The 24,883-nt window shown below is 40.6% G+C and overlaps 1 protein-coding gene across 1 annotated transcript in view; it reads left to right on the plus strand.

Annotated features, from left to right (window-relative positions):
- LOC139448455 (gamma-aminobutyric acid type B receptor subunit 1-like) overlaps positions 1-24,883 on the plus strand; it is a 76,016-nt gene that overhangs the window by 14,529 nt on the left and 36,604 nt on the right. Inside the window, exons 3-4 of the mRNA XM_071230005.1 lie at positions 12,621-12,791; positions 17,259-17,360. Coding sequence (XP_071086106.1) covers positions 12,621-12,791; positions 17,259-17,360 — 273 coding nt within the window. The remainder of the gene's footprint in view (positions 1-12,620; positions 12,792-17,258; positions 17,361-24,883) is intronic.

A 24,883-nucleotide genomic window follows, 5' to 3' on the forward strand; every position in this document is an offset into this window, starting at 1 on the left:
TTTCGAAAATGTCTATTTTTGTTTGAGACTCTTGTGTAAGATTTTTCAATGGAAGAATACAATACCTTAACAAAGTTAACATGGTTGTACATTTTGACCTGACCCGTGAAGGTCCGGGTTAGAATAGGTCTTCAGCAACCCATGCTTGTCGTAAGAGGCGACTATGCTTGTCGTAAGAGGCGACTATGCTTGTCGTAAAAGGCGACTATGCTTGTCGTAAGAGGCGACGATCGGGTGGTCAGGCTCGCTGACTCGGTTGTCATACAAATGCAGTTGTGTAGATCGATGCACATGATGTCATTCACTTGATTATCTCGTCCAGACTCAATTCTTTACAGATCACCGTCATATAGCTGGAATATTGCTGAGTGTGGCGTTAAACAACATGCAAACAAAAAACAACAACTAAATACATTTAGACGTAAATGTACATAAGTATATGTGAAGGACTTATATTTCCTTGTACAATCCTATCAAATGTACATTTGTATTTACATAAATTTGCAAGTAAATATGAAAGGTCAAGTCCAGAGAATCATCAGTTTCGATTATCTGCCGAAACAGTGTGAGTGAGTGAGTTGGGTTTTACGCCGCTTTTAACAGTATTCCAGTTTTATCACGGCGTGTCAGCTTAATGTGGGAGGAAAGCCCGAAGTGATGCAGGTCTCAGACGTTTACCACTTCGGTGAAACCCAACTGCACGGGTATAGTGCTGACAAACCTAGAAACATAATCGGGGCGAACCAGGATTCGAACCCACAATCATAGGTTTTTTGGCGTACCCAAGGGACGCAACTCTGCACAGCGAATCGCGGCGCCTTAGACGACTGGGCCACCCGTGCCCCCTGCCGAAACAGATTCCAAGGCAAAATAGTGATGACAATAATTTGAATGGATCACTGAAAATCAAATCAGGGATGACACCAGGTGTTCGCGACATGGTTGAACATGTTTGCAGCACCCGCACCTCACATAATGTTCATGTCAATATGACTATAAATGTTTGTTTATTGCCCATCGCTGCAGCCATCAACAATTTCTTCCAGGATCTGTATTTTATCATATTTTTTTATTGTGTACATTTATGAAACGCACTTATCCATATACAAGTATCTCCTCAAATACGATTTATGTGTTCCCCGATAAGTGGATCCGTATGCATTCTAGTGATTTTGGATTTGGATTTCTCCATGGATTCTATATGACCCAAGCTGCCTGGTGCTAGAGGGTTTTTGCATCCATCTTATACATTTGGATACTGTTGGGTAAACAGAGCCACAAGGATGACACCACACGTTCATTTGATATTGACCTGTGAATAAATCTCTTAAATGTTTGATTATGTATATTTAAGTACTTATTGGAATTCCCCAATGGGAATAAACACAAAAGATGATTTCGAAATACATTGTCGGGAGTAGCATTCTTTTCATGACATTTCTGTATTACAATGTTTCAAAAGGTACATTTCGAAATAGTTTCATAGTTACAGAAACTTAAATGCCTGCTTTTTGGGCAAGTATCCTAGACTAACTGTGCTCGTAAGTGGTGGAATACTGCATTGAGGTTGAATTTCCTCAGCACAGCCCGTCTCAAGCACTGATGTCGGCTTCCATCCCAGGGGACCCGCGACACTGGTATAACTAGGTACTTAAAACCACTTTCTTTACGTCTGAGTTTCCAAACAGCCAGAGAACATCAATGTCCATGACAGCCTTTACGGCTAGATGTATTCGTTCGCTACAACCGTAAAAGGAGTTTCATGAGTCTTGGGAAATCTCGAATGATAGCGCGTTCAATGAAAGAGCGTGACTGTGCGGTACTTGACATTGTGATAACTCGTGCAGATATCAACCATGGTTGACTCAGGTCACGGGTCTTAATGTGTTCCAACTTTGATATATCTTTACTTTACTAAATGGCTTTAAAATGAGTTATGACATTAAGTTGATGGGGTCAATGCAACGTCAGCAGATATACACCAGAGTCCCGTTAAGTGAAGGAATTCTGACTTTTGGACTATCACAACGCCAGTATCGAAACATCGATTACGCGTCCAATAGCCGTGTACCATGATAGGTATCTGGAAATCTGGAGATATTTATTGATCTCGGCGTTTAGTCAACGGTGTAGCACTACTGTGACAAGATACAGACTCTCGGCACTAGCAATTTCACGAGCCTAAGTGACAATTATTATTCACGATGCACATCTGATTTTTAAAAAAAATTTTTTTAACGCATCCACTACCTCATCCGCGGACTTAACTTAAATCTAAAAGAACCGTCCTTCAATCGATATTGATTTCCTGCATCATACACATAAACTGAGGGACACTTGCTACGATGCGAAAACAACAAAACACTTAGATAAAAGCACCAGTTCTTTCTGTAACGCAATCACAGAAGTGATGTTTTGACCTTCATGTGAAATAATAATTGAATTCTATACAGAACTGAACATAATTAGAATTCTGTTTTAATGTTTGCAGGACGAGGACTTGAAAATTTATAAAAATACATTGTAAAGACCCATTTGCTTATTAGGGAGTAAAAGGTCGATAAAAATATCATATTTGGAAACTTGTTCAAAATTATATATTTTTATTGTTATTAGGTACGGTCAGATCAATCTGCTTATTTTGGAGTAAAAGGTCGTTAAAAATATAATGTTTTGAATCTTGCTCAAAATTATATATTTTTTATTGTTATTAAGTATTGAGGATAACTGGGGTCCTTTCCAAAAAGCGATCACAGCGCTAAGGTGATAGGATTTTTTACGTGCTTTAACATAGACTGACGATAGACGTAGTCCTACGAACGCTTTGAGAAATGGGGGCCCTGATGCTACTAATTCAAAGCCTTGTCTGAACTTGCTAAACAAACTGCTGTTCATGTTCAATTGTTACATGATTTAAGAATAACTTCAGTTTCTATTACAGTAAACTACGGTTATAACGAACTCAAAGGAACCACTAATATTAGTTCGTTATAACCGTAGTCCGTTATAAACTAATGGCCGGGACTAAAAAATAAGTTCGGTATATCGGTCAGTTCGTTATAAGCGTGTTCGTTATAACCGTAGTTTACTGTATATTGCAAAATTCTCCCAAACAACGAGCGTTTTGTTCAACATTTCATGTTTAGTGTGTATTTCAATCCACATGTAAATGACATGTCCTGACAAATTACTCGCCAGATGGATACATCCTAATTGCCGTTAACACTGACCATGTGATGAATGGGTTGTTAACACGTTTAGCCATGACGTGTTGATGTGAACAGTCTCTCTGGATTGTTAATGCCTACACCCATCAAATGGACTTCCATGTATTATAAACGACGAGCGGAGGAATGTTACAATAGGCATTTGTAACATCGTCGCCACAGCATACGAACCTTGTCGCAATCTGCATCATCACTGCAAAGTTACATCTGGCTGGGCAGTGCTTGTTGGATGACATAACTAGATCTGGACATGGAGCACAGTAGCACAACTACACACACTCTTGTGGGACAGATAGCCCAGTAGGCTAAGGTGTAGCAATTCGTTGGACGTGTCAGAAACCGATAATTGTGGGTTCGAAACCAGGGTGTCCTAGATTGATCAGGGCCATACCAGTGCACGTTGGTTTCAACAGTGAAGTATACATCTAGGACCTTCCGCCCATTTCTGATGCCCCCCGACGTGATTTTGCTTGAATATGGCTATAGGGACGTAAAATCATACTCACTCACTGTAAGACCACTTCGGGCTTTCCTCGGTCTCTTTGGGAACAGGGGCGGTCGGGTAGACTGATGGTTAAAGCGTTAGCTCGTCACGCCGAAAACCCGGGTTCGATTCCTGACATGGGTACAATGTCTGAAGCCCATTTCTGGTGTCCCCCACCGTGATATTGCTTGAATATTGCTAAACGAGGCGTAAAACCATTCTCACTCACTCACTTTGGGAACTTTTACTGTGATATTCGAGTGTTGTTTAAATGCAAATTTCAAAAGTAACAATAACTGCCGATCGGAAAATATCGCACTTATTCGCCGTGTTTCCTTCTAAAAATGGTAATCTTGAGTAAATACTGGTATAAATGAAATATAAAACATATATGTACACAGTGGCCCTTAAAATCAGAACTTGTTCATCGCTCCACTGACCACTGATGTGACAGTCAAAGTTGTGCCGCACACTCCTAACACACGAACACGTGCCAATCAAATCACACTGCGCATGACCTAGCCGCGGTCAGAAATGACAAGGACACTCTGCGATTGAATTGAGATAACGACCCTTTCTTGGAACACCGAAAAGAGACGATTAAATGAAGTCACTGTGTCAGCATTCTGATCAATAATTGAATGAATGCTGGTTTGATCCCAGTCACCAATATTTCAGCTGCATCACTCTAACTTTAAACAGGTTACATACAAGCATGGGTTTCAGGGTTACATACAAGCATGGGTTTCGGGGTTACATACAAGCATGGGTTTCAGGGTTACATGCAAGTATGGGTTTCAGGGTTACATACAAGCATGGGTTACAGGGTTACATACAAGCATGGGTTTCAGGGTTACATACAAGCATAGGTTTCAGGGTTACATACAAGCTTGGGTTTCAGGGTTACATACAAGCATGGGTTTCAGGGTTACATACAAGCATGGGTGTCAGGGTTACATACAAGCATGGGTGTCAGGGTTACATACAAGCATGGGTTTCAATGTTACATACAAGCATGGGTTTCAGGGTTACATACAAGCATGGGTGTCAGGGTTACATACAAGCATGGGTTTCAGGGTTACATACAAGCATGGGTTTCAGGGTTACATACAAGCATGGGTGTCAGGGTTACATACAAGCATGGGTTTCAGGGTTACATACAAGCATGGGTGTCAGGGTTACATACAAGCATGGGTTTCAGGGTTACATACAAGCAGGGGTTTCAGGGTTACATACAAGCATGGGTTTCAGGGTTACATACAAGCATGGGTTTCAGGGTTACATACAAGCATGGGTGTCAGGGTTACATACAAGCATGGGTTTCAATGTTACATACATGCATGGGTTTCAGGGTTACATACAAGCATGGGTTTCAGGGTAACATACAAGCATGGGTTTCAGGGTTACATACAAGCATGGGTGTCAGGGTTACATACAAGCATGGGTTTCAGGGTTACATACAAGCATGGGTTTCAGGGTTACATACAAGCATGGGTTTCAATGTTACATACAAGCATGGGTTTCAGGGTTACATACAAGCAGGGGTTTCAGGGTTACATACAAGCATGGGTTTCAGGGTTACATACAAGCATGGGTGTCAGGGTTACATACAAGCATGGGTTTCAGGGTTACATACAAGCATGGGTGTCAGGGTTACATACAAGCATGGGTTTCAGGGTTACATACAAGCATGGGTTTCAGGGTTACATGCAAGCATGGGTTTCAGGGTTACATACAAGCATGGGTTTCAGGGTTACATACAAGCATGGGTTTCAGGGTTACATACAAGCATGGGTTTCAGGGTTACATACAAGCATGGGTGTCAGGGTTACATACAAGCATGGGTTTCAGGGTTACATACAAGAATGGGTTTCAGGGTTACATACACACATGGGTTTCAGGGTTACATACAAGCAGGGGTTTCAGGGTTACATACAAGCATGGGTTTCAGGGTTACATACAAGCATGGGTTTCAGGGTTATATACAAGCATGGGTTTCAGGGTTACATACAAGCATGGGTTTCAGGGTTACATACAAGCATGGGTGTCAGGGTTACATACAAGCATGGGTTTCAGGGTTACATACAAGAATGGGTTTCAGGGTTACATACAAGCATGGGTTTCAGGGTTACATACAAGCATGGGTTTCAGGGTTATATACAAGCATGGGTTTCAATGTTACATACAAGCATGGGTTTCAGGGTTACATACAAGCATGGGTTTCAGGGTTACATACAAGCATGAGCTGCTGGCGTTACCCATGGTAGCATGGTATACTGGGGTTACATGAAAGCATGGTCTTCTGGGGTTACATAGAAGCATGGTCTACTTGGATTATTTGTAAGCATGGTCTACTGGGGTTACATGGAAGCATGGTCTACTGGGGTTACATGGAAGCATGGTCTACTGGGGTTACATGGAAGCATGGTCTACTGGGGTTACATGGAAGCATGGTCTTCTGGGGTTACATGGAAGCATGGTCTTCTGGGGTTACATGGAAGCATGGTCTACTGGGGTTACATGGAAGCATGGTCTACTGGGGTTACATGCAAGCATGGTTTTCTGGAGTTACATGGAAGCGTGGTCTTCTGGGGTTACCTCTTCCGCACTGGAAGTAATGTGTATGAAGATATTCGATTCTGATAGGTCAGCAGGAAATCAGCAACAAACTTGACCAACGAATCTTTACATGGACCATTTTACATTTTTATTGGAAAAGCAATGATGCACACATATTGTGTTATAATAGGGCACGATGACTTGTCTACTTATGGGTGTTGTACATTTGACATTAAACAAGAATTGGCCAGTCAACTGTGCACCTTCAAAGACATTTCCCTCGGCTATACTTCCCTCTAGGAGTTGATTTAGTAAGACAGATGATGAGAGCAGGAACACACATATTTCACACTGGCATTAGGAGCCCAGGCAGGTTGGACATCCATAGCAATAAACATGTCCGCTCTGGGTGCCGTTTCGAACCAGGGAAACTAAATTTATTGCTCTTCCATGTGTAGAGAAAGATAATTCACAACAGAACTCATCGTGTGTTATGCAGAACATATTAGGTATGATTGTAAACGTTCAATAAGAGTACGTTGGCAAGCACACGCTGATGCATATATAATGCAGACGTGTGCGATTATTTATTTGACCGCTTCATCTGTTTCATATTTAGATTTATGCATAAAGATTCAGAGTGACAAAAAAACTCCCCACAAGACTGTATGACAAGAGGGATGACTTCAACTTTCCAATAGTCAACTTTCCTTTATGTCGAGCAATATTCCTGCAGCTACAGCCCTTGGTATCTACATTTCACAATGTTTTAGGTTCAATCGAGCATGCTCTTTCAACAAAGATTCTAAAGGGCGTCATACAAATCTTGCTCTGAAGTTGCTCAAGGTAACAACATTCAAGGCCTCAGTAAAGCGTGTGGACGCTTGTACTAGTCCTGCACAGTTTTACAGTGCTAGCCCACTTAGGTAACATGCCGCAGTCAAACACATTATAATGACCCCGAGCGGACCAGTCCTTGTTGAATCCCTTTTGATGCCGAGCGTCAGGCAGGGTAACAGCAAATAATCGTTTGACGCCTCATAACGCGTCCAGGGGATCAGACCATCGAATTTCCGCTTTCCGGGCAGACGCTCTATGCATGAGACATCTTGAATAAATAAATTTTACGACATCAACGAAACACTAAAATTATTCAAAAGGAAGGTTAAATTCTTAAAGAAAAAGTTAAAGTACAATGGGGAAAGCTCTCGTTACGACGTTTTTTTATAGAGCCTTGTAGTTGTAATAGAACTGCTTTCAGAGAAATCGTGTTTCAACAACTGGTACATTTTTATCGGCTTACAATAGCGTTAAATGTTGTATAATGTAAGATATTCATTAAGTGAATTGATTTCTCTTTTGTGATCTACAATCACGATCAAAGTGTCAATGTAACAACACGGAAGAACACTAGCTTCATGATGTAATGAACAAAATTATGTAGTGAAACCGAGTAGGCCCCGAGGTGATGATAAGATGAATAACACCACAAGTATATTGATTAATGAATATTTTTTTCCAAAATGCTTGAGCTATGAATGTGTTTCATAAAAAGGTAATCGCGGGACAGGCCCATCAATTGCAATCACACAATCTTCATTCGACATTTTACTGAGAAAACAATATCTGAAATGGACATTTAGTATAAGATTGCTTAAAATTATGGAAAGGGTTGTGTATCAACATATTGAAGATTTCAATAGGAACGTGCAATTCAAATATGAATGTTTGTTTGTTGTTGAAATAATAGGATCTGTATCAAATCAATTTTCGCTAACACTAACAACTATCCACATCTTCGGGACACATCGTCAGCCAGGACAAGTATTATGATCCCCTGATTCCCATTTATTTGGACACGAGGCCAGGTGTGCGGAGTGACTTTCCTGCCTATTTCAAAATCCGTGAAGATCCGGGGTAGAATAGGTCTTCAGCAACCCATGCTTGCTGTAAACGGCGACAATGCTTGTCGTATGATGCGACTAACGGGATCGGGTGGTCAGGCTCGCTGACTTGATTGGTGCATGTAATCTTTTCCCAATTGCGTGGATCGATGCTCATGAAGACAATCACTAGACTGTCTGGTCCAGACTTGAATATTTACAGACCGCCGTCATCTAGCTTGAATATTGCTGAGTTCGGCGTAACACAACAAACCAACCAACCAAACTATTTCACAATCTCACACATGACATGAAGCAGCATGAAGGTGCATATTTCATCACCAACTGCCGCTTTCGAGATAACGGAATACACTGGCCATAAGTTGAGGAAAAGAAATTACAGTAAAAATACAATTCTAAAATTCTGAACACAATGAAGTACAACGAGTTATCCCAAGTAAAACTACCGCAACCATAAAGAAAAAATACCGATATGTCGATTCATATTATATTTCCATATTGATATGATTTGTCTTGTATATACATTCTTTGACGTAACACAGATGCTTTTGTTCACATACTTACACTGAAATACAGAAACTGAAATAGATAATCCTTATATGATGGCATGGTATGAAACTGTTCCAGTTTTTTTACACTTGCAGATGCTTACTCTGCTTCTTTGCGACATATGACGTAAACAGTATATGTGTTCAAGAACATATGACGTAAACAAGTATCTGTGTTCAAGAACATATGACGTAAACAAGTATCTGTGGTCAAGAACATGACGTCAACAGTATCTGTGTTCAAGAACATATGACGTCAACAGAATCTGTGTTCAAGAACATATGACGTAAACCAGTATCTGTGTTCAAAAACATACGACGTAAACCAATATCTGTGTTCAAGAACATATGACGTCAACAGTATCTGTGTTCAAGAACATATGACGTCAACAGTATCTCTGTTCAAGAACATATGACGTAAACAAGTATCTGTGTTCAAGAACATATGACGTCAACAGTGTCTGTGTTCAAGAACATATGACGTAAACCAATATCTGTGTTCAAGAACATATGACGTAAACAAGTAGCTGTGTTCAAGAACATATGACGTCAACAGTATCTGTGTTCAAGAACATATGACGTAAACCAATATCTGTGTTCAAGAACATATGGCGTAAACCGGTATATTTGTTCAAGAACGTCGCCATTACAGTATTACGGAATTTATTATCCACAAAATGAGTCTACTCTGTCATCCGTCAACTTCTAAGTAATGCCTATCAAACAATTGATATATACTTTATATTATAGACATGTTCAATTTCTTAACATGTCTAAGCTTTAAACAATGTTTAAATTCTAAAAATGTTAAATTATTGATATGTGTTTAGGTGGTGTTTACGCTGTGAGACGATAGCTCATTTCATATGTTTTCACCTAAAGTCTATTCCGTTTTTGATTTATACACATTTCTAATCATGCTTTGATCTAAACATGCCGTGTGTGTGTTTTCATTCTAAACATTTTCATTCATTTTACAGTGAGGAACATCATTTTCATTTTTCCAATTTTCATCAGGTAGACAGTAATTAAAATGTCATGTTAAAATGTTTCAAAACGTTACATGGACGTTTATGATATGAGTGAGTGAGTGGTTGAGTGGTTGAGTGAGTGAGTGAGTGAGTGAGTGAGTGAGTTTAACGTCGCTTTGAACCGTATTCCAGTTACATAACGGCGTGTGAGCTTAAGTTGGGAGGAAAGCCAGAAGTGATTCAGGTTTCAGATGTATACTACTTTAATGAATCCCGCGAGCAGGGGTATGATGCTGACAAACCTGGAAACATGGATTCGAACCCACATAACGCAACTCTTTATTGCGATCATGATATGTTTTGTGTATGGTGTGTAGTTACAAATTGCGCTGAGGATCGTCATACATGTATATGACCATCTAGGTCCGTATTGAAGTGTTTCTTTAGTACTCTTGCCTTTATTCTAGACCTATCCTGTACGATGTAATATAAATGTTTCGTGTACATGGCGGTGTATTCATTCAAACAATTCGGTCCTACCGAGTTCGTTAGTCTCACGGCAGATTCATATAATTTCACAGCCTGTAGGGAAAACATCAATCATACATAATTATACCCCAGAGAGCATCTAATTGTGCGAGTCATATGTCAGGGTGTAACTCGATCAGGCTATTCACCCCCAGTGGACGCATCTGCCGTAGTAATGGTTTACAAATAGCAACGGCCTGCTTGAACCAGCTGACTTGAAAGGAAGTGGCCGTTAAAACATAAGTGTGGTGGCAGCTCTAATACACACTGAGTGATCTGAACCAAAAGGGCTGATGAGATTTTGCGTGTTCTCAGACAAATTATAATGAGTGGGACTTTATAATGTGTGAAGATTCCCAGTGCTCAAATATAATTCTGGAACTTGTATTGTAACATTGATTTGATAAATGGCACCGTGAGAAAGTAATTTATCTAAAATTATTAATGATTGATTGAAAATGGCCTGTAAATCAAATGAGACATATTGCAACGAGAAGGATTTTTCGGATAATTCAGCACATTACTCTTTTCTTATCATTCCTTACATGAATTCTGTTCCATTTCGAAATTCGATTCATTTTTTAAGTTACAGTGTCATCGTGTGTTCTAAGATCTTATCTTTATTGAATTCTCATGTCTTCTTCCGTGAACTTTTGGTTTTTGGTTTGTTGTTTAACGCCGCACTCAGCAACATTACAGCTATATGACGGCGGTCTGTAGATATTCGAGTCTGGACCAGATAATCCAGTGATTGACATCATGAGCATCACGCAATTGAGATCGATGACCTGCATTAACCAAGCTAGCGAGTCTGACCACCTGATCCCGTTACTCGCCTCTTACGACAAGCAACGTCGCCTATAACGGCAAGTATGGGTTGCTGTAGACCGATTCTAATCGGATCTTCATAGGTCACAAATGTATGAGGAAATCAACGAATACAGATATGGTCCCGACAAATCAAAGGCCCCAGTCACATCTGGAATTGGAATCTGATACAAGATATCTAGCAGCCACAATAAAGGACGGTTGCCAGAAGACCACTTCTGCACCGTATCTTCACGAGTACTTGATGAAGTATATTTTACGTAAAAGATATATATTTTGGATAACATTATTGAAAATAACGATCATTAACTGAAATTCTTAGGATCATTGGCAATAACTGAACACTCTCTGTCATGGTGGGTTTGGTTTATCAGATTTTGAACCGAATGTGAAATCATTTTTATTGAGACTGTCCGCTTCGAGAACAGGTGAGGTAAATTTGGGTTTGACGTGCCGTTCAATATTATTGCACTTATATAGAGACAGAAGTGAATGCTCGTGTGTATTTGTGTGCGTGTGTGTGCGTGCGTTCCTGCTTGTACTAGACTGGACTTGAGCCGGTTGTTTAGTGCCACCCCACTGAGGCACCATGCCATAGTATGACATGGATACCCTACTCTGACACAGTATATTGACTCCGAGCCGACCAGTCTTTGTTTTAACCCTCAATGCCGAGCGCCAGGCTGAGTAAAAAGCAAGTATCACCTTTTAACGTCGTTTGACATGATCGTGAAGCGACCGGAGATCGAACCCACAACCTTCCGCTCTCTTGGCAGATGCTCTGTCTACTAGACTACGGAGGCGGTCACTTCGAAAAGACCTATTCAATAACTATAACGATTGTGTCGCAACCTTTTGAGTGGTGTAGGTTGCATTGTTCCTTCAGATTGTTTTTTACATGGCGTGTGGTTGTTGTTTGTTTGTTTTTTGAAAGCACACCGTTTGTTGTATTATATCGCCATATTACCATAGTCTTCACCACATTCGTGAAGATTCCGGGGTAGAATAGGTCTTCAGCAACCCATGCTTGCCGTTAAAGGTAACTATGCCTGTCGTTAAAGGCGACTAACGAGATCGGGTGGTCAGGCTCGGTGACTTGGTTGAAACATGTCATCGATCCCAATTGCGTTGATCGATGCTCATGATATCAATCACTGGATTGTCTGGTCCAGACTCGATTATTTACAGACCGCCGTCATATAGCTGGAATATTGCTGAGTGCGGTGTTAAACGACAAACAAACCAACCAATCACCACATTCACCACATTCAACCCGTGAAGACCCGGGTTAGAATTGATCTCCAGCTTGTAAGAGGCGACTAACGGGATCGGGGGGTCTGGCCTGCTCACTTCGTTGATCATATCCCAATCGTCTCCCATTTGTGAAGTTCGATGTTCATGATGTCAGTCACTGGATTGTCTGGTCCGAACGATTATTTACAGACCGCCGTATATAGCTGGAATATTGCTGAGTGCGGCGTTACAACACAAACAAAACAAAACCAAATCACGACACTCATGATGTCATTTCCTAGTTTCTGTCATGTGATGCTAATGTTTGTATGTTTCAGATTTCCTATCTGTCCAACTCCCCTCTGCTGTCCAACAAGCAGCTATACCCGTACTTCTTCCGTCTGTCAGTGCCCGAGGAATCCATCAATCCAGCTAGAATAGCATTCATTAAGAAGATGGGATGGAAGAAAATTGCAACCATACATCAATCATACAAAATATTTTCATCTGTAAGTACCAGTCGTAACAGGATCGCGGCTTTAGACTGTATGTAACACCAAGCTCTGGAAAGTGCCAATTGCGTACACTAACCACACCATCCACTTACAAACAGAATATTCAGTCGCGATTATCTGCCGAAACATATTCCATTAGGCGTAAAAGCCAAAGTGGTCATGAAAATAAATATCAAAGGATCACTGAAATTCAGTGATTACACCAGGTGTTCGCGTCAAGGGTAAGCCTGCCCTGCTCCACCGATAGCACACGCTACTCACATACTAGTAATTTGCATACTTATGTGTTTGGACAATTTATTCCCCCGCAGGAATGTATTGTCCTTGTTGTGAAAGCTTGTGTAAGTTTGGTTCTGTGGTAACTAAATTATGAAATAGCTTGATCAGTTTTGAAAGTGGCGTTGTCACAAATATAGCGGAACTTAGCTCAGGCTGATTGCCAGTTGTGGCAAACTTGATTCAAATCCCTCTGCCCCACTTTGTATGTCTGCAAGTTCAATTTCATTATGTATATCAATTTACTAAACAATTATTAGCCTGTCTACACAGAAACGAGGTCTCAGTTTCACACCTCACGCTAGTTTCAATATCTTGAATTAAGCAGAAGATGGACAAATGGATGTTCAAGCATAGTCGCCTTTAACGGCAAGCATTGGTTGCCTATTCTACCCCAGGTCTTCACGGGTCCATGTCGGTACAGATGCTGGTGCCTTTATCAAGCAACCCGTGAACATCCGGGTTAGATTGGTTGGTTGGTTTGTTGTTTAACGCCGCACTCAGCAATATTTCAGCTATATGACGGCGGTCTGTAAATAATCGACATCCGTGTTAGAAATGATCTTCAGCCGCACATGCGTCTCGTAAGAGGATCGGGTGGTCAGGCTCGGTGACTCGATTGATGCATGTCTTCGTATCCCAATTGCGTAGATCGATACTCGATTATTTGAAGGGTTGGAAAGCAAAACAGCCTAAGTCCTACTTGTCCTAAGTAGGACTTAGGCTGTTTTGCTTTCCAACCTTTCATTTACAGACCGCCGTCACATAGCTCGACAATTACTCATTGCAGCGTTAAACAACAAACAAACTTTATCAAGCAAGTGAACTGAGGTTGAATCATTAAACACCACCTGCCAGAAAAAAAAAATAGATTAAAGTTGGAACATTCTTATGTTTTAGGAAAGTATCAGCATCTATACCGAAACATTGTCATGAAAGGATTCAGAATTAGTGAAGATGAAATCACTAAGCCAACTTTATTCCCCTCAGCGCAAAGAAGATACATCAGGTTTTCAACGAGAATGAAATACTTTTTCACACTACTGTTTCGCTGGATTGAATTTCATAAATTGACTTGACGAAAAACGACACGCCACAGGTCGCCGACGGGCGCAATCGAGAGTCAAGAGTCGGACTAGTGTTCTAACTTTTTAATCTGAAAATCCGAAGCTATCAATCTTGATTTAAATACCCCAGATGAAAACTGATGACATTTTAACAATGAATGAAGCCATTTGATGTGAGAAAGTTATCTTACCAAAATCATGCAAGAGCCACTTTAAAGAAAAATGTACATCTCTTAAAACACTTTAATGCACCTTTTGCTCCTCTAATGCTACACTGTACATGCTGCTGGCTCGGATTGACTTTACATCCGAAAGGATTTATTGGAAATTACCTCCTTAATATTGGTACAGCTACACCCGACCCAATTGCCTGGCCGATACCTCCAGGGCTCACTCGGAACTATCGCGTGTAATTTTGAAGATTCTGTTGTAGCAATCATGAGAATCGATCTGCAAGACATACTGTCTTAGCTTTTGTGTATGAGGCATTTGTGTACCAGCCTCTTTTTGTACTTCTCAAGCTGGTTGGACAAGAATGCCTTCTTTTCCCCGAGGCGCTGGAACTTCCTTTAATATAGCGTCGCTATGTTAAGAGAACTAGGTGTTCAACTCTGAGGCGCCATTGCTGTCTAAATATAACCGATCTTGCATGTACATTTACTAATTTTCTAGTTTGGCTCTCTATATTTTACACTGGCCAGTTACGAATTCCTAACTTAAGTCGGAAGAGGGTCGCATGTTGAAACTTTATCTTCAGTGGGGTCAGGGTGGGATGATGATGAGGGGTGCAGTTCCAGATGATAAAGTAAACGGCAAAAGACTGTGAAGTAGATAAAGTGTATATTTATGATAAGGTGTCTTGGGGTCATTGGGGGTTCATAAGAGGATGGGGGCGGTGGGGAATGAACGTTATTGGCACCATTAGTGGGCTATAGATAAAAATCAATTCTTTGTCACAAATGTGGACAGTTAAGTTAGTCCCACTGTCAGGTATTGTCACGCACATTACTACTAGGCCATGGATTTTTTATTATTTGTTACGAAAGCATTATATATTCTCACGCTATAAAGCAACACCGGGAAATGATCTCTACAGCCTAGTTGAGAGAGTTGTCACAAGCATTGATCGTGGGTCATAATGCTATTAGATGGATTGGTTGATTGTCTGTTGTTTAACGCCGCAACATTCAAGCTATATAACGGCGGTCCGTTAATAATCGACTCTGGGCCAGACAATCCAGTGACTGACATCATGTCCATATACCGCTGTTAAAAGAGTATTTTCAATCATAGAAAGGCGAGGCAGGTCAAAGTGACAGACGCAGGTTGTAGATGTTTGGTACTTTGGTGAACACAGGGGCAGGGTATCAATTGCAACCAAGGATTGTGATTTTGGATTTGAACACCCCAGTACAGTCGGCCACCCGCGGCCCCGTTGTCTCAATCACATGCCCTGTACTCGTGCGTACGAGTAATATGCATGAGTTCTAAGTAAAGCTTGTATATTGGAATATAATCAATTCCGTTATTATAATAATAATAATAATAATAATAATAATAATAATGGGAGGGCGTGGTTTCATTAACGTCGGGGCTCTTTATGATGAAATTGTTTTGTACACTTTTGCACACATTTATATGTCTGATGATCCTCTTGTGAAGCATGTCAAGACTCATGATGAAAACAAGGCATTCCACAGTTTTCATACACGAGCCAAGGATGGTACAGAAATGAGAGTCAACCAAGTGAAGTGCCATCTCAAATCGGCCTAGACTCAGTTTTTCAAGGAGAGGCTATCTGAACGACCACTGTATAGAGTTTATGTGCAGTGTGTTGAGAAGATCAGCATCCCTGCATCCTTAGCTTGGATGAAGTCGTCTGGCCTGAAACGTGAAACAGACGGCTTTCTGTGAGTTAACTGACTATAAAAGTCCAGTTTCCACCCTTGCCGAACTAGGCTGATATTAGGGTGTTACATTTTGGCTAACGAGTCTATGCACAGTCCAATCAAAATCGCGCACCGAAATCCGGTTCGTAAAGTGTCATGCAGATTTCGGTGCACTGCAGGATCTGCAAAGCATGTGCACCGCTAACTCGTTGTCAACAGATATTTTCTAAATCTTTTCATGCTTTTAATCAATGTGCTCATGTGATTTGATGCACTTCGCGATGTAAGACTCGTTGTATCGCAATATAGATCTTGATTATCAATCAGATCGTCTTGACTGGGCGCCACCGTTTTGTTTGAAGCAAATGCAAGTGGTACGAGAGGTTGAATCTGATTTGTCAATAGGAGAGGCATAGAAAGGACATAAATGGTAATAGCCACTGGTGGCTCTACGATCGAGCCCAGGAATTCCAGACTAGTTCGGCAATGGTGGAAACTGGACTTTTAAAGTCAGTTAACTCTCTTTCCTCGGGAAGATGGACCCGAATATGTAGAGGGCGTCATAGAAAATGATAAATACAAAATTCTTTGGAATAGGCCCGTTTACAGCCTCAGATGTATCCAGGCCAACACACCTGACCTTATCCTTTTTTGAAAAATCCAATGAAATCATTTATAGTATTGAATTTTCTCTCCCTTTTGACACCAATCTGATTGACAAATTCAGAAAAACATGGCAAATATGCGGGCCTCCCTTTCGAAATGTCACGCTTGCATCTCAAGTACTAAGTTGTCCGACTCCCCATTGATCTCAGTGCCTTAGGTTTAGTACCTCCCAATCTGTTGACTGACATTGGGAGAGTACCCGGGTTTGCTACCAGGAATCCACTTCAGCCCTTCTGACAATGTGGATAATGCAGAAGGTTGCAGTGTTGGGGAGTCTTCACATTCTCCGAAAAGTTCTGGGTGGGTTTGACAAGGGAGCGCTTCCTTTTGATCTGTAAATAATAATGATAATAAAAATAATGTTTACTATTATCATAGTTACGATCATGATTCCAGTAGTGATGAACAAGACGGCGAACCCACGATACTCGATCACGAGCAGCAAATGTGAAGTATCTTGTGTGTAAATATATGTGACAAATTCAGTTTAACAACAAAAGAGACCTCTTCCAGAATATCAGCTGACCCGACATATTAATACCATTTACATATTGCTGTTGCAGCTTGTCGATGATCTGGCCGTTCGAATGGACAAGGAAAATATACACATGCTTACTATGGAAGTCTTCAATGAAGATCCGGCAAGGAAAATAGAAAACCTAAAGGTATACTTTTTATATTCAGTCCCGGTTTGGTTTGTTTGACCGCCACTAGCTGCCATCGGCGATTGTCCTCCTGTTCCTGATTATTGAAATAAGAGGCTACACTGCTATGGACGTATTCACAAGGACATGGAAATTTCTTTTGGCAAATATCTTGAGAAGGTCAAAAGGTCATGGTCACGAAGTAGATAATACATGTATGGCTTCTTTCATCATATCACATGTGGTTTTCTTTTTCTCGGATGTGGACACGCTTTGAAAAGGTTTGGGTCTAGATAAGTCAAAGGTCATGGTCAATGTTAAACTCTCTCATAAACATGGTACATCATCGACAGTCTGCAAGTATGAATCTTGACATCAGAGTACATGTTGTCAAATCCTACCCTATCACATATTAGTGGCCTGTTCAGTTCAAGGCCGTCTTTGATGCGATTGTGAAAGTAGGTACATTATTCATTGCCAGTTTCTCATTTACCTTTACTTGAACAATCATGATACTTTAAGTTGAAAGTTTCATCATGAAGGTCAAGGTCACTCTGAATTCTGTAGTTATATGACCCACCAAGCCATATTTTGTATTAATAATAACGAATGGTTTCCATGTTGGCACTAGCAGTAAATGTTGGATTTGGTAAGTCACTTATGAAGTTGTTCGTGTGTATTGGACTGGATGTGCTTGTGGCCATGGTATGTTTTGAGTTTAGAGCTTTGAGGAACTAATGACGAAATCGCTTCTGACACCTCAAGATAATTAGAAATTGCATTTCTTATTTAAGGACACGTTTGTTTTTATATTTGTGGAGATCGGTTCTGAATATACATAATACACGGGGTAGTGAGAGGAAAATGTCATTGTATCAGAATACGTCTCCAGAACCCTGTACGTGGCGACGAAAGACGTTTGGATTGTCTGGCTCAGTGACGTGGCTGAAGTGGTTGGTTGGTTGGTTGTTTAACGCCGCACTCAGCAATATTCCAGCCATATGACGGCGGTCTGTAAATAAGCGAGTCTGGACCAGACAATCCAGTGATTGATATCATGAGCATCGATCAACGCAATTGGGATCGATGACATATTTCAACCAAGTCAGCGAGCCTGACCACCCGATCTCGTTAGTCGCCTTTTACGACAAGCGTGAGTGAGTGAGTATAGTTTTACCCCGCTGGTAGCAATATTGCAGCAATATCATGGTGGGGGACATCAGAAAGGGGCTTCACACATTGTACCAATGTCGGGAATCGAACCCAGGTCTTCGGCTGTGAAATCCTGCCTCGAAGATATGGATCATTACTTGCGTTTTTAATCGCTGGTTTGACGGGTCCAAAGTCTGCCGGGCAGAATATTTATGACAGTGGCTTGTTAATCAAATTGCAAGAGACGGTTGGATATATACTACTTAAAGGAAGTTCGAGAACATCCGATTCTTTCGTATTACTATTGTGCACATAATCACATTTAACAATAGTAATTTTAAACGAAAAGTGTCCATGTTGAAAGCGTGTTCGCAAAACGTTGTGGAGTCATTTTGATGGCGTGAAATCAGAGTCCCTTTCTCTCTATATATATATATATAACAGAAACAGACACTTCGGAAAACTTCCATCTATTTCTTCCTTCAACCTTCTGAGATAAAATGTGCATTTGATACAAAAACAGGATGCAATAAACTCACAAACCTCATCTTATATTTTTTAACACACATGATATACAATAATTTGTTAAAATCGTGAAGAAGAGGTGCATTTTTTCTCACTCGAAAATTACACTAACCTAGCCTAAGCTCTTGTTCGCTATTTGCGCCCTCCTAAATGTTTTCATGGCACTTCCACGCTCTTAGGTCTCGAAAATCGTTTCTCCGGCGTCATGAAATCGAAGATAAGGATGCACCAACTGTATCAGCTCATCAAGTGTTCTCTCGCCTTTAGCAAGGTCTCGCGATCCTTGCTCTGTCAATAGTTTCTATGCCCCTTACCTTATATGCTGCTTCTCCACACGCAAGTTGAGTGTTGATCACTGTTACTTGCCCCGTGTACAGCATGCGGGGTGTACAACACAACTATTGGAAAGTCAGTTGCAGATTGAATTAACGTGTAGACATATAAACAGGGACCTGGCCTTATATATTTGTCAACGCTCCTTTGGCAGCAAATTGAAGACACGTGCTAGAATGTATCAATCGATATTTGTTACTGAATTGCATGATGGGGCAGTCACTGCCTGATTGTATTTATCGATATTTGGTTACTGGAATGCATGTTGGATCCAACGACAGGATAAAATACGATTCCAATTTCAAATAAACAAATAATTGTTTCACGTAGTTCTTGGTGACCGCTGGTGTACCCGACCAGACTCGAAACTTGATAGGGCCTTGTTATAAAGTTGTTATATTGCTGATTGTTCAATTGTACATGCACTTCTTTTGTTTGTTTGGTAGTTTTTTTGTTTAAGGCCGCACTCGGCAATATTCCAGCTATATGACGGCGGTCTGTAAATAAACGAGTCTGGACCAGACAATCTAATGATTGATATCATGAAGATCGATCCCACGCAATTGGGATCGATGACATGCATCAACCAAGTCGGCGAGCCTGACCACCCGATCCCGTTAGTCGCCTCTTACGACAAGCATAGTCGCCTTTCACGGCAAGCATAGGTTGCTGGTGACCTATTCTACCCCGGATCTTACTGACTGGTACAAAATGTAACACGCAAATATGTTTCGTGCATATGATGCGACACCAAATTTGGCAACATAAATACAATGTATATATCGCGCCGTACGCTCAATAAGTAATATTTTTTTAATTTGAAGTTTACACGACATACGGCTTTTCAATAGGACGAGAGGACGGTCGGTCGGTCACCTGACCGCGAAATTGACGTTCATAAGTGTACGTTTTTCACGAGACTGTGTTCTTGAATTGACGTTACAAACACTGACGGACTACTTCCACATTCCTGGGGAAATCCCTGAGAAATCCCTAGCACGAATACATAAGCTTTGTTTCTGATCATTTATATAATTAGAGCCATTAATCTTGAACTCAGCGTTTTTGCATACATTGAGAAACGTCAGAGAGTTTGACTGCATTATCGTTTGCGAATATCCTCGCTACGACCGAAACGAAGAAATGCACATCCAAACTATCGTCGTACCAGGTCTTTGAAAGGCATTTAGAAGTGTTTCACATAAGGAAGAGAATATATGGATGTCAACTTCTTTATTATGAGGAACACAACGTTTCGTAGTAAATGCCTACTCCTTCATCAGGTGAATGATGAAGGCACCTGATAAAGGAGTAAGCATATACTCCGAAACGTTGTGTTCCTCATTATAAAGAAGTTGGCATCCATATATTCTCTTCCTTATCGTGGTAGCGTCTCGATCCGTGTCTATGCTGACAGTGATAGTCTACAGCCATCTATGAGTTTAGCTTTGTGGCTGTTTGACACATCTTTAATCATCTTTCAATGATCGGCCAATTAATCAATGATGATTAAAACATGTAACCGCCACAGGTTCATTAGCAACTCTCGAAATATCTCCCGTCACGTTTATCGTGTCGGCCATTTTGACGTCTTGTACTTGATGTCAATGTATTACAACGCGCTGTCATTGTGACTGACTTACTGAGGTAGTTCTTTACAGACCGACCCGTGAAGATCCGGGGTAGAATAGGTCTTCAGCAACCCATAGTTGCCGTAAAAGGCGACTAAAGGCATCGGGTGGTCAGGCTCGCTGACTTGGTTGATGTTGAACAGCAAACAGACAAACAAATCTTTACAGACCTTTCTCATCTTATGGTGAAAGTACTTGAATACATGTGTCGAGCAAATGTTTCTGAAGAGCGAGTTGTGCATCCATACGCTCATGTCATCTCTCTTTTAGAGGGACTATTTTATTCCGCGGTTGTTGGTTGTTGTATGGCTGTCAGTGTAAACAAGAAGTCAAAGAAGTCAAACATACTAAATAATATTGTGTATAGATCTTGGCCTACATCCTTTGAGGTAAGAAATTGTAATAAAAAAGTATAATCTACGGCGTTCATACAGTTTGGCCCTCATTATATGAAGGTTCATACTCCAATGAACTCAAACAAATTGAAAGTCGATTCTTCAATATTTACTATGCTTGTCGTCAAAGGCAACTAACTGTATCGCGTGGTCAGGCTCGGTGACTTGGTTGATACATGTTCATTATGTCAATTACTGGATTATTTTACAAACCGACGTCGTATACCTGGAATATTGTGGCGTTAAACAACAAGCAAACAAAACAAATTCTATGTTGTAAAAAAATACACTTCGATGTCGAGAAAAATTGGAATAGATATCGTGACAACTAGTTTCCCTACACTGAAATAACGTCAATGGAATCATGAAACTCCGTATACTGACGAGTACGGCTGTCTCCTGGCCTGTCTCAATCGCGGAAATGAAGTCACGAAACGGCAATACACATGAGCTTCTGCAATAAAACTCATGACACCAGGTGTTCAATTTAGACAGAATTGCCACTCAGCTGTCTTTGCTGGATGACATATCCCTGTGAATGATAAGGCTTAGATTGTGAAATTGAGTAGTGTGGGTTAAATGAGAGTGTTGCTTCCACCAATAGACACGAAGAACCTGAAGCAATATGGCATCTTTGTTAAGGTAGTATCGATAAAAAACAGTTCTGCTGACATTTTGAAATCTATACGCACTGCACAGGGTCTGCGTGACATGATCTTATTCCACTTATTGACATAAATTCTTAAGGATTTTTACATGTATGTTTTTGTGTTCACAACGCAGCTGGGGTGTTTTGGGACACAGTTTAAGCCCGTCTAGCTCTAGGATGAAGCGATGCAAATGGCAATTATGTTTTGTCTTGTTGGTCGTTGTAGGACAGTTTTACATCTATGTAACATCGTTAAAGATGCCTCGTAATATTTCAAACAAAAATTGAATGGGAGTGCAGTACGTCCAATACCTTTACTCCATTTCGTGAGAGGGGATTACATTGTATCGTGTAGTCAAGCAGTATGGTTTCGTGTCTTAGTGGCGCCGAAGGTGGTGGCCAATGTTTTTCAGTCACGGGTTTGTCTGGTCCAGACTCGATCATTTACAAGCCGCCGTAACATAACTGGAATAATGTTGACTATAGTATTTAACAAGATTCTTTCAATTTCAATCATGACCTCATTGCAATCCCAATTGTCAACACGACTTACAATATAATATACTAAATAGCACCCGCAAATTATCCAAAATGCAATTATTATGTAGTAAGTTAAGTATGATTACAATACGATGCTACCCGTGAGGATCCGGGGGAGAAAAGGTCTTCAGCAACCCGTGCTTGCCGTAAAAGGCGACTATTCTTGTAAAAGGCGACTAACGGGATCGGGTGCTTCGTGGACTTTGTTGATGCATGTCATCCTATCCCAATTGCGTGGATTGATTCTCATATCGATCACTCGATAGTCTGGTCCACACCCGGTTATTTACAGACCGCCGTCATATTGCTGGAATATTGCTGAACGTTGTGTGAAACAACAAACAAACAATACGAGTCCCGTTTAAATGTTGTGAAAATGTAAACTTAGCGTTGTTGGGTTAATTAAAAGAGCATTTTTAGGTCTGTAATTGTACAACCCACACGAAACTTTAAAGCGCTAGCCAGGAGGTGTGGCTTAACTAGCACGGTCTAGGCCTGCAAGCTGATTGGGGATTACCATCCGCAGGGTACATTATTCACGCGATCGTGTCATAAGTTGTGCGGAAACCTGTTTTGTGTATGTAATACCGGTATCGATTCTGTGTATGTGTGATTCAACCCCGGAGCCATACACATGGTCAAATGAAAGGAAAGCTGAAGTAACCATCTCACGCCTCGAAAAGAGAGATGGTCAGCCACTCGAACGTTTTTCAAAAGAGCAGCCACAGAAATTCTATTTCCAGAAATAAAATATGAAATCATATCAATACAAACACAGATATGTTTTCAATACTAAAACTCCCAATAGACATCTGTACCCTACTCACACACATGAGTCCAAAGAAGGGAAAGTGAGCCGAAATTGCTGAAACAGAAGGCGACCTTTAAAACACTTTTAGCAACAACAACGATGTATGTCAAGAGTGTGGCTAGTGAGGGCGTGTCGAGTAACCTTGATTTAACATGGGTATTACTTTTAGAAATATTCCAGCAATATCACGACGGGGGACACCGGAAATGGGCTTCACATACTATACCCATGTGGGGAATCGAACCCGGGTATTCGGCGTGTCGAGCGAACGCTTTAACCACTAGGCTACACCACCGCCTGATCAGTTAAATAACTTGGCAAAGTTGTAAATATTTTTAATAATTATTTTTTTATCCCCCCTGGCATATAATGATCATGATATAGCGATCAGCCAGTCTGTCAGTCCGTCCGTCTGTCCGTCCGTAATCATGTTCTTTTCCGGGGCACAATTCCAAAACCATTCGGTGTATTTGATCGAAACTTGGCAAATCTATCAGGCACATACTGAAGTGGTGCCTTTTGATATTTGGGGATTTTTCTCATTTTATTTTTTTTAAATTTTTATGGAATGAAGTTGGACATAGACTCAATTGGGGATGGGGTTCGTTTCCGCGGCAGAATTCGAAAACCATTCAGTGTATTTGATCGAAATTTGGCAAAGCTATCAGGCACATACTGAAGTGGTGCCTTTTGATAGTTGGGGATTTTTCTCATTTTTATTTTTTTAAATTTTTATGGAATGAAGTTGGACATAGACTCAATTGAGGATGGGGTTCGTTTCAGAGGCAGAATTCAAAAACCATTCAGTGTATTTGATCGAAACTTGGCAAATCTATCAGGCACATACTGGAATGGTGCCTTTTGATATTTGGGGATTTTTCTAATTTTAATTTTTTAAAATTTTTATGGAATGAAGTTGGACATAGACTCAATTGGGGATGGGGTTCGTTTCCGGGGCAGAATTCAAAAACCATTCAGTGTATTTGATCGAAACTTGGCAAATCTATCAGGCACATAATGAAGTGGTGCCTTTTGATATTTGGGGCTTTTTCTGATTTTTATTTTTTTTAAATTTGTATAGAATGAAGTTGGACATAGACTCAATTGGGGATGGGGTTCGTTTCAGAGGCAGAATTCGAAAACCATTCAGTGTATTTGATCGAAACTTGGCAAATCTATCAGGCACATACTGAAGTGGTGCCTTTTGATATTTGGGGATTTTTCTGATTTTTATTTTTTTTAATTTTTATGGAATGAAGTTGGACATAGACTCAATTGGGAATGGGGTTCGTTTCCGGGGCAGAATTCGAAAACCATTCAGTGTATTTGATCGAAACTTGGCAAATCTATCAGGCACATACTGAAGTGGTGCCTTTTGATATTTGGGGATTTTTCTCATTTTTATTTTTTAATTTTTTTATAGAATGAAGTTGGACAAAGACTCAATTGGGGATGGGGTTCGTTTCAGAGGCAGAATTCCAAAACCATTCAGTGTATTTGATCGACAC

The sequence above is a fragment of the Haliotis cracherodii genome, unplaced genomic scaffold (genome assembly GCF_022045235.1).
Source record: "Haliotis cracherodii isolate W230 unplaced genomic scaffold, xgHalCrac1.p SCAF_7, whole genome shotgun sequence".
NCBI classification, from domain to species: domain Eukaryota; kingdom Metazoa; phylum Mollusca; class Gastropoda; order Lepetellida; family Haliotidae; genus Haliotis; species Haliotis cracherodii.